Source organism: Pongo abelii, chromosome 20, assembly GCF_028885655.2.
Source record: "Pongo abelii isolate AG06213 chromosome 20, NHGRI_mPonAbe1-v2.0_pri, whole genome shotgun sequence".
NCBI lineage: Eukaryota > Metazoa > Chordata > Mammalia > Primates > Hominidae > Pongo > Pongo abelii.
The window spans coordinates 36,173,975-36,189,282 of NC_072005.2; the positions used below are offsets into that span (position 1 = coordinate 36,173,975).

General features: G+C 45.8%; 1 protein-coding gene across 1 annotated transcript; it reads left to right on the forward strand.

Annotated features, from left to right (window-relative positions):
- The first annotated feature begins 310 nt into the window (after window positions 1-310).
- On the forward strand, window positions 311-12,551 carry LOC129051819 (uncharacterized). The gene is made up of 3 exons (XM_054539241.2): window positions 311-401; window positions 10,631-10,673; window positions 12,247-12,551. The coding sequence occupies exons 1-3, from the start codon at window positions 311-313 to the stop codon at window positions 12,479-12,481; spliced, it is 369 nt and encodes a 122-aa protein (XP_054395216.2). The 3' UTR covers window positions 12,482-12,551.
- Window positions 12,552-15,308: the final 2,757 nt, after the last annotated feature.

The window sequence follows — 15,308 nt, forward strand, 5'->3', positions numbered from 1 at the left end:
ATTGCTTTACTCTTCAGTTTTCTAGAAAGCTCCTCTCAGTGTCCAAAAAGCTAATAACGAAATGGATGCCTGTGACCAAGGGTTCCCTCCATGAAGGCCTTGGACAGCTGGGGAAATAATTCTGCTCCCTGCATCCAACCACACAAGCATTAGGCCTGCCTCATTTCCCCTCCCCCCTTCCATTTCATCCCCTGTTACATCTAAATTTAGCCCTCTCCCCAGTGACCCAGGGAAAGATCAAAGCTCTCTACATTCCTGCAATCTGGAGAGGAGGGAGCAGAACAAGTCCTGAGAGTAAATGGGACAGGAAATGGTAGGGGGAGAGAGGGGGGAGGCACACAGGGATCTCCAGGGGCTGGCTGACCCCAAGGATATCATTGGAGACCAGAAGGCCCAGGGAGGTAAAGGGGAGGTCTTGCTCCTCCATGTTCTGGGTCTTTGGAGGTGTTAGGGGGGTGAATGCCTCCTTCCAGCAGACAGGGCACTATTCAGCCCACATGGCGAGATCACTGGCTGGGGCCCTTGGCTCAAGCCTCCCACCTTGGGGTCCCTTCACCCCACTTCCCCACTCAGCAGATTCCCTGGGGCCTCCCTTCCAGTCCTGATGAGGGAGGAGAAACCATTTGTCTTTCACTAGCAGAAACAGAGCCTCTGTCTCAGGCTGGGTTCCCTGGGAGGGGCTCAAATGTTGAGTAGCAGGCAGGTTTTTGGGGAGAAAAGCTGATGGCAGTGCCTCTTGAATGAGGCCTCAGCTGGTCCCTGGGGCACTCTGGGGCTGGGTGGGGCCTTCAGAGCTGTTCCAAATGGAGGCAAGGGGGCTGGGCCTTTGTACCCTATGAGTCCATCCCAGAGAGAGGTGAGCCATGTGACCTGCTGCAAGCTAGGGCATCCACAGCGGGGGCATCTGGGCAGAGCACCTCACTATTGATACCAGCCTCTTTGACCAACGCAATGGAGAGTTTTAAACTCAGACAGCTGCTATCCATTGGCCCTCCTCTGGCCATCTCCCCAGATAACAAGTAAGCATCAGAGGGAAAATGCCCATTTATGGTTTGACTTTCACTAAGAAATTCACTTTATAATCATATCTTTGAGAAGCAAAGGTTGCACTGGGAAGGGGCCAGGGAGGGCTGAGTTGGGGCAGGCCTTCCCCAGGCCTCACACGGATGGGAGACTGCAGGCCTGGAGTGCGGGCTTGGAGGGTGGGAGACCACTGTGGGGCAGGTTGGGCAGGAATACAATGGCCACAAACCTCCCCAGACTTGAGTCAAATCACTCTTTTGTGAATTCTGTGGTTCAAATAAGTGCTTTCTGTTTTCATTGTTGTTGTTTTGTTTATTTTTTTGAGACGGAGTCTCGCACTGTTGCCCAGGCTGGAGTGCAGTGGTGCGATCTCAGCTCAATACAAGCTCCACCTCCCGGATTCACGCCATTCTCCTGCCTCAGCCTCCTGAGTAGCTGGGACTACAGGCACCCGCCACCACGCCCAGCTAATTTTCTGTATTTTTAGTGGAGACGGGGTTTCACCGTGTTAGCCAGAATAGTCTGGATCTCCTGACCTCATGATCTGCCTGCCTTGGCCTCCTGAAGTGCTGGGATTACAGGTGTGAGCCACCGCACCCAGCCCTGTTTTCCTTTTTTGTATTTTGAGACAAGGTCTTTCTCTGTCACCCAGGCTGCAGTGCAGTGCGATCATGGCTCACTACAGCGGTGACCTCCCAGGCTCAAGCAATCCCCCCTCCTCAGCCTCCCCAGTAGCTGGGACTACAGGCATAGGTGGGACTACAACACCACACACAGCTAATTTTTAATTTCTATTTTTTTTGTAGGGATGGGGGTCTCACTATGTTTCCCAGCCTGGTCTCAAACTTTTGGGTTCAAGCGCTCCTCCTGCCTTGGCCTCCCAAAGCGCTGGGATGACAGGTGTGAGCCGCTATACCTGGCCCAAATAGACATTTTAATGCAAGTCATCGTGAAGTGGAATAAAGATAGTTAACAACTATGGTTAAGATGCGATGTGTACTTATCAGATGCTGGGCCCTGCTGTGAGCAGTTTCTGTGTGTGACAATCATTTATTCTCACTGTATCTTATAAGGTAGACATGACTGTTAATGTCTTGGTACCTTAACTTCCCACCTATAAAACTGGCCCAAGCAACTTGTTGGAGCGACTTAACCAGTAAGCGGTGGAGCTGGGCTTTGGCAGAGGCTGCCTGTTGTTGGCTCCTGCAGATTGGGCCACTGGGCGTCCCTCCCTCCCTTGCTGAGAACAGGCAGAAGGAGGTCTTTTGACTATGACCCTGGGATTCAAATTTTCAACATCCAAGAGTAGGGACAGAAACCACTGTCCTGTTTCGTAAACCAGGAAACAAGCTTAGGGAGTGTCTCACAATTACTGCTGGTACAGAGGCCAGATGGCAGGGGCTTTTTACAGAAAATCATGCTGCCCCATGCTGGGCACTAACATTCATAGGTCCCTTGGACATCTTTGAATGAATGATAAAAATGCGAGTTTCTGTTGCTGTAAAACATTGTTCAGTAATAGTATATTATGTATTCACATCATAGAATTCCAAAGTGGGAGGGGGCCTTAGAAAATATTGGTTTCTTCTCTATCCTTGCAGAGTGAGAAACTGAGGCACAGAGAGGAGACGTCACTTGCCTAAAGCCACACGGCAGCTAATTGCAGAGCTAAGATTAGGTTCCTGGATTTCTGCCTCTTAGTCACGGTCCTATTCGGGAAGCAAACTGTTTTGGAGGATGGGGAAAGAGGAGGAGATTACTTGGCTATCAGTGAAATTGATCAACAGAGTCAACATTTAATTAAAAAATATATCAAAACCTTTCTTGATAATGATCGACCTGTTACACTGGCACAATTAAAGTGGTGATTTTATTTACTGAGTTACTGCCAACTCCTATGATTTTTTTTCTGTAATACCCTTGTGATAATTCAATTGGAAATATGTGGTAAGACACAGAAATATAATGCCTTTTCTTAGGATAACTCATGCCACAGCCAACCAGGGAGTTGATCTGATGGGTCCATTGCAGAACTGAGGTCTCCTTGGTGCCATCCTATCTCCAATGGCTCTAGAGGGATGCATCAGGGACCTTAGACAGGGCCCATATTTGAACTGGTGAAATGCACCCCCATATGTTCAACAGCTCTGAGGCTGCTGCACATTAGAGGTAGTTAGGAATAGGCGTTTTTTAAGATTTAAATGATAACTTTTAAAAATTAAATTTTCACTTAAAATTTCATGAGACAGAAGGACAGCTACTATGGTATAAATTCTTGCATCTCCCCTAAATTCATATGTTAAAATTCTAATCCCCAGTGTGGTAGTTGTAGGAGGTGACGCCTTTGGGGGTGATTAGGTCATGAAGGTAGAGCCCTAATGAATGGGATGAGTGCCCTCACAAGAGGCCCCAGAGAGCTGCCTTGCCCCTTCCCCCATGTGAGGACACAGCCAGGAGGTGCCATCTTTGAATCAGAAAGCAGGCCCCTGCCGACACCAAATCTGCCTGTGCGTTTATGTTGGACTTCCCAGCCTCCATGACTGTGAACAATAAATTTCTGTTGTTTATAAGGCACCTGACTTATGGTGTCTTGTAATAGCAGCCTAAAAGGACTAAGATGACAACACACCCACTCCCCCAACTTCCTCATCCCACTCTGAGACTCTTTCAAGGACGGACAGCCTACAGCTCTCCAGGCAGACAAGCTCACAGAACTACTGGTGGTGGCTGCTTCTCTTCTGATGAGCCAAGGCCTAAAGCCATGTGGATCTTGCACTTTGAAAGTGAAATGATGACTTTCACTGAAAAACATAATTGATTCCCATTTCTCTAGTTAGGTGTCCTGGTACACTAATGCCTCAACACATTTTGTTGGGGGATGGATGAGAAAGAATTCCATGATCAATTAAATTTGGAAAATGCTACATACAATATTGCCTTCTTGGACTCACATACTAAAAGCTCTGGGATATTCTGAGTCAATGAATCAATTTAATTTTTGGTTCATCATTTTCCAATTTATCTGACCACAGAACACTGTCTTCATGTCATACCTATGAAAAACCTGAAGAACCCATTTTCAAAAACTCCTAATTGGGCAGAACTAGACTGAAACTGATTATTAATCAAAGGAGGCTTAGGCAATAGAATGAACAATCTGCCAGGGGTCAGAAGACCCGGATTCTGGTCTAGACTCTTTCATTAATTAGCTGTGTGAATTTGGGGAAATCACGTTCTTCTAGACCTTGGTTTCCTTGCCTATAAAACAAGGGACTGAAATTAGATCATTCCAAAGGCCCCTTAAAGGGGCGATATACAATGATTTTTCTGATTTGTGAAGACTCACCTGCTGGTAGGCTGTCTACTCTCTCCTCACCTATCACAGCTCCTGTTGGCACCTGCAGGGCCTGCAGGGTGGCCTGGAATCTGCTCCAGGCCAGGGGAAGTGCATTATAATCCTTGAGGACATTCGGATAGGATTGCTGTGTGTTCCTGGTGCACCATAGGCTGGTGGCTGTGCCAGTCAGTCCCTCTCTGTCTCTCAGAACTCTTCCCTCTGTGCAGAATTTCATGGTAAATATTATGGGATGAAGCAGGAGACCTGGACCCTCTACCCTCTGCCCCTAGGATTGTGAGTGTCGAAGAGGAAAGAAGCCAGGTCCACACGCAGACGCAAGTGATTACACGCAACAGTGGGTGTCGACAGGCCAGGTGCTTAGGGAGATCTTAGAGGAAGCTTCCTCCTCAAGGTCTGGGTCATTGTAGAGACCTCATGGGGCATGGAGGACTTCAAAAAGCCAGAAAGATTTGTTGAATTCAGGGGTTCAGGGGCCTGGATAGAAATGAGGATGGTCTGAGTAATGCTAGGACAGAACAATACCAAGTGTGGTTAGAGGCTGGTGAGTCTCTCCGCACAAACATAAGTAGGCAGAAGGAGTGGGAAATCAGGTGGGGCCGGGGGCTTTAGACAGAAGGCAGAAGCCTGTGAATGCCAATGCAATCAGGCTCTAGGGTCACACAGGCAATGGGTATCCCTTCTTCAGGAAAAAAGAAAACTAGAAAATACTAAACATAATACTAGAAATAGAATAATTCAAACAAATATAATAATAATGTAAAAGTAGGCTCTTTCTGCCTCTTCCAGAGGATCAACCAATAAGACAGGTTCCCACAGAGGTGATTTAGTACACTGTCATGTGCAATGTTTAACATCAGTAATAATAAATCAGAATGGGGGCTAATGCTTTACATGGGGGAGCATAGAAAGAGGAGTGACAGGCTTAGATGAGGAATGGAGATGGAACCTCTGCCCTGTGAAAGATCGCGAGGGGTAGCTGGGCACTCCTGGGGGAGCTTTCCTTTCATTCTCATAAAATGAGAAACAGTGAGAGTAAGCAACTGCTACGGTAAATACTTAAACAATGATTAAAAGACCAAGGCTGCTGACATCAGTCTTAGTAGAGATGCTACTACATATGAGTTCTACCATCAGAGGGCCTAGAGCCACTCTTTGGGGGCACCTGCTTATTTCTCCTGCCTGTGTGCTTCCACTTAGGAGTCTAGACAGCCATGCTCACAGGGGCTGTCTGCCGCTCACTGGATTGAGCAAGGACTCTCAAAATCAGGAAAGACTTCCTTAGACACCCTCTCTTGGTTTCTTTCTCCTTCTTCCCTGTGTGCTGGATTTTGTGCTCAAATCTCCAGTGTTCATTCCCAGTGTCCTCCTTCCCCGCTATGCACTGTCTGCTAAAGGCCTTCAGGAGTGTCTCATAGTGGTCATGGTCACTGTTCCATTCACCTGGTGATGAGTAGAAACCTCCGGCCAAAGTCTCTGGGCACAAACCCCAAATACCATCCTGGGCTTTCTGTTAGAATGCCAGGTGGATAGAGTGTGTGTGTATGTGTATCTGCAACAATACGTTTGTTTCCAAGTGACGGGAGCTCTGACTGGTAAGAACAACAAAGGGGATGTATTGGCTCATGTAGTGGGAAACCCACTTGTAGAGAGGACTTTAGGGTCACTGCAATGCTTTTCTTTCTGCCTCTCTGTTCTGGCTGCTAGGACGTCCGCTTCATTCAATGGCCACCTCCTCTCTTTGAGAGAAAGATGGCAGCCAGCAAATCAGCTGGAGTACGTTTTCTTCCCCAGGAAGGTTGAGATTGCGAGAGAGAGAGAGAGAGCACGCTTCTGTTTCAGAAGAGTGAGAAAGATCCTTTTACAGAAGCTCTAGGAAAAACCTCTTTTCATATATCGTTGGCCTGAAATGGAACCCAAAGTCATTCCTGAACCGATCACTGTGGCTAAGGCTAGGGGGCTGGGCTTCTCTTCTCGTCTCGCCAAGCAGCACCTACCACCAGGTGCTGGGGAATTGGTCAATTCCCAGTACACATTTAATACAAAAGAAGGAGAGGAAACTCTGCAGGGGAAAAGAAAGGATTTTCAGTACAAGTTTAAAATGGGTGCTGGAAAGTCAATCAGGAGCTGTCCCGGGCCAGGAGTTTGACGCTATGAAGAATACTGCCCAATCATTCATCATTTCTGAAACTCTTCTTATACATACAAGCCCTTAACTGGGCCCTTGTGTATGTGCCTAGATCAGTTAGGATGCTTCTGGCTGCAAGTAACACAAAATCCTGACTTCATCTGTCTTAAATAACCAGAGAACGTGGAATCTCACATTTGGAGTAAGGACATCTACTGGAGACAGCCCAATGAGCTTCTCAGTAGTCACCAATGGCCCAGGTTGTTCCTGTCTCTCTTCTCTCCTGTCCTCACCATCTGTTTCATCCTAAGTCTTCTTCCTTTTGTATTTTCTAGGTGACTATTGCATCTCTAGACATGACAATCCAGAATAACAAGGAGAAACCATCTCTTGTGATTTTCCCTTGGAAAGAGGACATTTTCCCCAAAGCACCTGGGCTGAAATCTTATCTCCACCACTCAGTGGCAGGTGGCCTCAAGCATCATCAAAGGGATAATAATAGTCCTTGAATACTTGTGAGTATCAGTGGAGTGATCCCGCTGAAGTGCTCAACACCAGCCCTGGTACACTGTTGTTCTCAGAAATGAGGAGCTTGGCTTGCCTGGCGTGTCCTGCTAGTTGAAAGTGTTTCCATGCTCTGGCATGGATTGTCTCCGAGTATCCCAGTGTTCAGTATGCCTCTTTCAGCTGTCTACAGCCAAAGTCAAGGTCAGAAAATGAAAGGTTTGGGGGCTTCTCTCCCTTTTGTTGAGCCCTTTGATCAATCTCACCCTCCACAGTTCCTTTACTTATTAACCCTAGGGTGGCCACTTTGCTCTAATCATCATGTTTGCTGAAAGGCCCCAATCTATAGTCCCCTGTCTGAAAAAAAAAAAAAAGAAAAAGAAAGGAAGGAAGGAAGGAATAAAGGAAGAAAGAAAGAAAGAAAGAAAGAAAGAAAAAGAAAAAGAAAGAAAGAAAAAGAAAAAGAAAGAAAGGAAGAAAGAAAGAGAAAGAAAGAAAGGTTAACAATATATGTGTCGGGACCTATTTTTAGTGCTTTATAAGTCAGATCTTCCCTCCCAGCCTCCTCCTGTCCCTCAGGACTTTCAGATTTACTACTTAAATATTTATAAACTGTTATAATTATTTATTAAAGGTTTATGTTGTTATTATATTTAGTGTGGAATATGCATTTCATCCTCCAAAAATAACAGGACTTTCCATTAAACGACATCTGTTAATGATGCAGTAAATTGTCTCTTAAAGCAATAGAGAAAGTTCTCTTCTCCTTTGACAACCTTACTAAGTACCCTTATTTAAAAGTAGGGGCCCTACCTCACTGGAAAATACATTACTTCTGGGTTCCCAAATGTTACTCTATGCAGATTTAGGAAATTTGTAGTGCTTACACAGAGAAATTTTACCCTCAGCTATCACCATCTAGTCAAAAGCAACAGATGCCTTCGTAGTTGGTAGCCCTTCCTTTCCTCCAAGGCTTCTGTTGGTGCATAAATGTGCACACACATGTGTGCATGTGTATGTCTTTGTGTGCATATGTGTGCACACATGTATGTGTAAGAGAAGCCCTTGTCTCAGCTCAGATTTATTCGTTCATTCATTCAGTTTAATCCACTCTGTGTTAGGTGTCAAACTCAAGGAAATGCATAAGAAACACTGCCCTGAGAGATTCACAGGATGAACAGAAGAGCAAAAAATAAGTAACAAAATATCAATGGTACATAAGGAATTATTAAGCAGTGTAGATGTACATGTGCAATGCCATGGAAACAAAGAAGCACTAATTTTGTAGAGGGATATTTTGATGTACATGTAGCTCTATGTGTAATAGCAAGGCTTAATTTGAGAAGAATTCTCTGGCTTTTTTCTTGGAATGGGACTTGCCTTCCATCACTAGGTTGCTAACCCATCCATCTGCCAGTGTTACCCAGACCATGGTCTAGCCTGGTGGTTCTCACCCAGGGGAGGTTTTCCTTCTAGAGACATCTGGCAATCTCTGGAACCATTTTAGGTGATGAGAGGGTGCTACTGGCATTTGGTGGGTAGAGGCTAGAAATACAGCTAAGCACCCAGCAATGGCCAGGACAACCCCACACCAAATAGTTCTCTGGCTCCAAATATCAGGAGTGTCCAGGTTGAGCTTGAGAACCACTATCTTGCTCAAAAGGGTCCTGTGCCGGGTGGGAGTCATTCTGAATGAGGCCAGTGAAATTGGCCTGAGTTTCTTGGAGGAGAGCTGAGATTTGACTTGGAGGAGAGCTGAGATTTGACCTGGAGAGATAGTTAAGGGTCTTAAAATGACCATTACCCCTTCCCCTTGACTTAGTAATTTACCATCCAGAAATCTGCCTACAAAAAAATGGTCAGAATGGCTGATACCAAATTATGCACAGAGATGCTCCAAGCTACAAGAGAAACAGGAACAAAAATAATAAAGTTAAAAACAACCTAAATGGCCAACACTATAGGTTGGCTCAGTAAATTAGGATATATTTTTAAGATTTTAAAGATGTCTGCAAGTAACTTTAATGACATATACAATGCATGTAATTTTAAATTCAGTGAAAAGGAATGTCCCTTCCCCAGTCTCTCTTTTTCTCTCACACACATAGAAAAAAGGATGGAGAGAAATAAACTTATGAGTTAATACCTGTTAGTAGACGTTGGGATTAGAAATACTATTTGTTTTTAATTTTACTTTAATTTTTCAGTATTCTCCAGATTCTCAAAAATTAACAGAAACAATTTCCTTAGTTGTTTTTGTTTTTTAAAGATTATTTTAGACTGGGCATGGTGGCTCACACCTGTAATCCCAGCACTTTGGGAGGCCGAGGTGGGTAGATCACTTGAGGTCAGGAGTTTGAGACCAGCCTGGCCATCAGGGCAAAACTGCATCTCTACTAAAAATATAAAAATTAGCTGGGCATGGTGGCAGGCGCCTGTAATCCCAACTACTCTGGAGGCTGAGGCAGGAGAACCACTTGAACCCAGGAGGCAGACGTTGCAGTGAGCCAAGATAGTGCCACTGCACTCCAGCCTAGGTGACAGAGTGAAACTGTGTCTCAAAAATAAATAAATAAATAAATAAATAAATAAAATAGAAAGATAAAATGTTGGTTATTTTCAAAAGACGGCACATCAGTTTAGAAGCCAAGAGACCAGGATACTGGGCTTGGCTCATCCCCTAGTAGATGCCAAGATGTCAGCGACCCATAGCCCTTCCTCACCTTCCTCAGTGGATCTGCTTGTGCACTTGGTACCAGGGGACCCCAATAACCTCCACCTTCCTGTCTTTCAGAGTGGCTCTGAGAAGCCCAGGAAACACCACATGGAGAAATGAAAAGCTTAGTAAATGAAATGGTTCAAGATCGTACTTCTGGTAGAAGAATTTATCAAATTCTTCCTATGGGGAGGGGAGGGGAAGGAAGGGGAAGGGAGGGGAGGGGAAGGAAGGGGAAGGGAGGGGAGGGGAGGGGAGGGATCTGGATCTAGCCTGGTTTTCCCTTTGCTCTTGGCAGGTCCTGGGGCACCCAGGAGCCACCATGGGGCATTGCACTTTACGGATGAATTTCCCTACCTTTGCAGGAGGAAAAGCAGTGGCCCTCTGGTTACTCGGTTGCCTAGGATTTAAAGCTGGGAGTGGACTCCACAGTGCGTTTTTGCTTGTGGTTGGAATTTTCGAGTTATACACTCCCTGGGCTGTTAGCTGAATTATTAGTGCATCCTCACAAATAAAATCAGTCCAGGAAAAGGGTTGCTAGAATTTCCAACAAAGGCTGTCTTTGCCCTTCCGCGAACTTCCTAGATGGGGGTTCTCAAGCCACTCCTCAAAATCTGAATCCTACCAAGTGATGCCTGCCTTCTGCCTGCTACTCTGGGCCCCTGGATCTGCTGTCCTCTGGCACAGGCATCATTTGCTCCCTGGAAGCTGGGGAACCTTGCTTGGCAGTCACTAGGAAACTAGCTTAGAAAAACAGCCTCCCAGGCACCTGTGCCAGCAGGCAGGAATCCACCTGCTTTTTCCAAAAGTGTTTGCCTGTAGGGAGACTGCCTGAGGCCCATGTAAATTCAGAAATTTCTGGGGTTTGGCTTAGCAGACCCAGAGGGCCCCGGAAGACACTGAGCGATTTCCCTCTGTGGCATCCATGAGAGTCAGTGTCGCTGCTGGTGAGTCCATTTTTCCCACTCAGAGAGTTGGGGCACCCCCTAAATAATTGAAGTATTAGTAACAGTTTCTTTCCCCTTCTGCAGGCACTCCCAGAGGTCTGCCGTTTTCTTTGCAAGAACAGTTGGCATTAAATATGCTGGGTGTCAGTGCAGCAGTGAGGTGGTTAATTTTGACTGAATATTATGCTATATAACCACTTGGCATTTAACTTGAAAAATGGCTTTCTGCTTCACCTGTCAGCATACCCAGTTCTCATCAAATAAGTGAGTGAGAAAAATTTTTAAATTTCAATTTCCTGATGCTATTAGACACTACTTCTTCCATACTTAAACAGTTTAGCAGTGCATGTACAGGTTTTGGTATTCAGACCATGCCTGAGACTACATGCTATTACAATAGCTTTTTTGTTTAAAGGGTAAAGAGATGCATGGATCTTTATCTTGAGGTTAGGAAAATGTATTGCAGGAACACGGCCAATCAGGTTCTGAATAACTTTGAAACATGGTACCATCACCCCAGTGTAGTACAAGGAATTCCAACGCCTACGGTAGAGGATTTGAGAGTGTCAGAAGAAAGCCTTAGAAATGAAGTAAATGTGCAGAGTAATCCCGCATGGTACTTCAGGGGGAAATTGATCACTCAGGTTAGCATTAATCTATTTTTACTGTTTCTTTTGTCAATTATAATTCAGTAAACCATGCCAGGGACTTACATTCATGAACTCTCTATGTTTAAGATTAAAACCCCAGGCTCATCCACTTATGTGAATTAGACATCTCCTGTTGTTCGTAGTTCAAACAGGTTGATTAGTGTCACCTCATTTTGTTTATACATCCTGAAAATGAAAAGCCAGCAGAGGAAAGATGACAGTATTTGATTTCTATGTCTCAGAACCACTTTGTCATAACTCATTTTTATGGTGGATGTGTTGTGAACAGGATGGGAAATGTGCCTTGTTGGTTTGAGAAAGGGTCAACAAGCTATGGCCTGTTGGCCAAATTCAGTCTGCCTCTTCCCTGGCCTGTTTCTGTAAATAAAGTATTATTCGGACAGAACCACACACACTTATTTATCGGTTTATCTGTGGCTGTTTTCAATCTGCAGAGTTGAGTTGTCCCAACAGACACAGTATGACTCATAAAGCGTTCTTATCGGCCCTTTACAGAAAAAGTTGTCTCCCTGTAATTTCAAGCTTCAAATGCTCATTTTCTTCCTTTTGTGATTCCAGGCCTAATTTTTCCATATCTTTAGAGGGGACATTTCTAGAAAGAATGAATGGCTTAAGAAGTTGTGTACTTATGAAGACTTTTTTTTTTTTTTCTTCACTTAGGCTGGATGAGGGGGATGTGAAATCATTCTGTTTTACAGATAAGAAGACTGAGGTTCAGCAGAGTTCAGTGACCTGTTACAGGCCACACAGCTGGGAATAAAAAGACAAACTCCATTCTTCATGGGAACTGTGGGGATTAAATACATCAGTAAATGTAAATGGGTTGAAAAAATGTTCCCAACATAGAGCAAATTTGCAATCCTTGCTAAATATGATTATTCCCTTTATTTTCATTGTTCCAGGGCCCTCACCCTGGTATACCAGGCAGCCAGGAAGAAGGGATGCCTGCTGCTGTCAGCCTGTGCCAGCAACACAGAGACCCAGGCCTTCAGCCCAAGCCGGGCTCTGTGCCTCCATCAGAAACATGAACCAGTTTTCCTTGTAATGGGCTCCATATTTTGGCCCAGCAGCCTTAGATGTCTGGCCAGTAGGAAAGCTATGTCCTTCCTGCACAATTTCAGCCCTAAGAATCTGTGACTCTCCCTCCCTGGAGGCCTAGAGAACAAGAGGAGGGAGGGCTTGAAATCAATAAATGGATTGCACACCTGCAAGGCTCTGCCATTTGTCATCTGTGACCTACGCAGGCATTCTGGGGCTTATGTTATCCTGAGCTGCGTGTGTTTCCATGGTCTCCCATTATGCTCCACTTTGACCCCTCAAAATATTGTTTCAACTTCCAGGAGGCTGGATGATGGGGAGAGAGGCGAAGAGAGAGGGAGGGAGAAGGGAGCTGGCAGAATGAGAGAGGGAGCATGTCCAGAAATGCCGGCTCCAGCCAACTGTATCAGATGCCAGCTGCCAATACCACCCGAGTCCCTCTGAGGTCAGCCAGGTAGCTGGAGCTCTTCCTTGCCTTCCAGGCAAACAGGCTGCTACTCCAAGGGAAAACAGCCCTCAAATGCAGCCCTGCTCGGCTTCTCAGAAGGCCAGGGAGGAGAAAGGGGATTGAATTAACCAAGATATCCAACATGGTCTCCAGGGTGAAGTGGAAAATCAACAGCATGACCTTTAAGGCCACTTACTCATTCACTCCAAGATACATTCTATAGGTGCCCATGATGTGCCGGGGAGGAGAGAGGAGGGGAATGGACAGCTCCTACCCCGAGGAGCTTTGTGTCATCCATGTCATCAGCCCAAGCGCTGGCTTAATAGAGGGAACTTGTTCTAAAGGTATCAGAAGGGTAAATTGGAGATGGTAATTGCAGGAAGTGATGGCAGAGGGAAGAAAGAGGTAGTGTTTTAGGAGTAGTGTCTGGAGCTGTTCCCATAAACTAGGGCCATGGAGGAAGGGGCTGCCCATGAGGGTTGTGAAACCACAGAGGTGATGCTGCTACAGGCAGATATGCCACCCCTCCACAAGCCCAGACTCTCAGGGGTACTGCAGACAGTTATTTGGGCTCATTCCCTCAGGCCCCTTTTAACGAGAGAGTCTTAAGACAGCAGGGCAGGGAGTATGTGAGGCAGGAGGAAAGTTCCAGCTAAAAAGACAATCCCCATCGGTTCAGCTGGGACTCTCAAGAAGATGAGTGCTTTCCTAAATGCAATGAAGGCAAGGAATAAGAAGGATAGGCTTTCCTCCCAAGGCTGCTGGGAGCTCACTTGGTAAATATGAATTGGTCTCCTTGCCAGGGGGGGCCTCAGCTCCCTGACTTGCAGCATGGGATGACTGGGTCGGCTCAAAGGTGTTACCCATCCATGTTATCAAAGGGAACAGTTTTAAAGCTCACCACTTAGAAGATGGAGCTTTAGAGAAAAGACAGTACCCAAGGCCTCTCAGGAGCATCGTGCATGGGGCCTGATATGGCGCCACAGCAGCTGGGGTCTGGGGACTCTGGAACTGAGGGCTGAGCCTGAGACACGTGGTGTGAGTGTGAATGAACAATGCATTGGCGTGGTAGGTGTGTGTTTATGCATGACAGTCTTCAAACCCTGCTTCTGCAGAAAACACAGTGACCATGACAGATACTGAGTTCTGTTGTGGTAGGGGCCTGGGCCACCAGGGCCTCCCTTCGTCCCCAGCAGCCTGGAGCAGGGCGTGCTGCGTCCCTCCCCAGCCCTCACCCCTCCCAGCCAGTTAAGAGAGTCTCCAGCCAGGAGCTGATTTGTGGACGTGCCTCAAGGTCCTCCAGTGTCACAGTCCCGTGTGATTTATCAACTGCTCCACACCTCGCACTTTCTGTTGTGTGCTAATGCCCCGTCCTTCATATCTTTCTTTAATCATGAGAGAGTAACTGCAGATATTTAAACACTTGAGTTTCCTGCAGGAATTTCCAGACTGGGTTTTATAGGCCTTTTATAACAGAACAAATCACAGTTTGGATGAAATTCTGGGAATTCTCTTGCAGGATAATCATGTTCAGATTGCCTCCCTACTGCTAGCTTAATGTGGCTGTCCAAGTTTGGGATTTACTGGGGAGCCAATTTGTTTTAAGAAATTAACAAAACCGATACCTAAGTACCGCAGTGAACATAAAGTTTTTATTCATTTTGGTGAAAGGGAAAAAAAATACCCAACATTCTACTACTCACAAAACAGCTCTTGAAAATCATTTTTATGAAATTGAATCTCTCTCCCTAAATGATTCCCCGATGCTAAGCGGGATGGCCTTGTAATAATCGCTCCCTTGTATTTGTGCGTTAACCGGTTCAAACTTCACAGGCTTTGCCCAACCCAAGGGTCTCATGGCACCGGCTTTATACTTTTTAAAATTTTATTTATTTATATTTTTATAGAATGCAGGGAGCCACACGGATGAGAGAGAATTCTCAAGTGGGGAAAGTCATATATGGACTGTGAGATTTAGACACAAAAAAGGAATGTATCTCTCACACCCCACACCCCACACATACACAAAGTAGATTTTTTTTTTTTTTTTTTTTTTCCAAAAATGTGGTCTGGAAAAAGGAAGGAAGAAGGATGCCTTTCATGGAGCTGGATGTGTGAAAACCTCTTTGAAAAGCAATGACATTTCCTCCTTGGGGAACTTCATCTTCCCTTTGCTCCTACCTGGTGCTGAACACAGGAAGTTCGTGCTCTCCCTTCACTATCACAGCTGCTTGGGAAATAAACCACATTTAAAGCAACCCCTTTGTGTCTGCCTGCAGCTGCTAGGCCTCTGAAGGAATCTCTCCTCTTAATTCCCTTTTGGTGAAAGAAAGGGAATTTGCACCCAGACAGGGGAGGCTCCCTGCTGGGCATGAGCTGACTGAGTGCCCTGGCCCAGGGCAGCTGTGGGTGCACGGAGGGTGTATGGGGAAGGGCCCTGAGATTCCATTTACCCAAAGGGTTTTATGACTCTCAGGT

What these genes read in the sequence shown, in the direction of transcription:
- LOC129051819 (XM_054539241.2), top strand. Translation starts at nt 311, where the DNA reads ATGGTAGGGGGAGAGAGGGGGGAGGCACACAGGGATCTCCAGGGGCTG. An exon ending in AGACCAGAAGGCCCAGGGAG is followed by an intron (nt 402 to 10,630) that starts GTAAAGGGGAGG and finishes GAAGACACTGAG; the next exon opens with CGATTTCCCTCTGTGGCATC. An exon ending in GAGAGTCAGTGTCGCTGCTG is followed by an intron (nt 10,674 to 12,246) that starts GTGAGTCCATTT and finishes TCATTGTTCCAG; the next exon opens with GGCCCTCACCCTGGTATACC.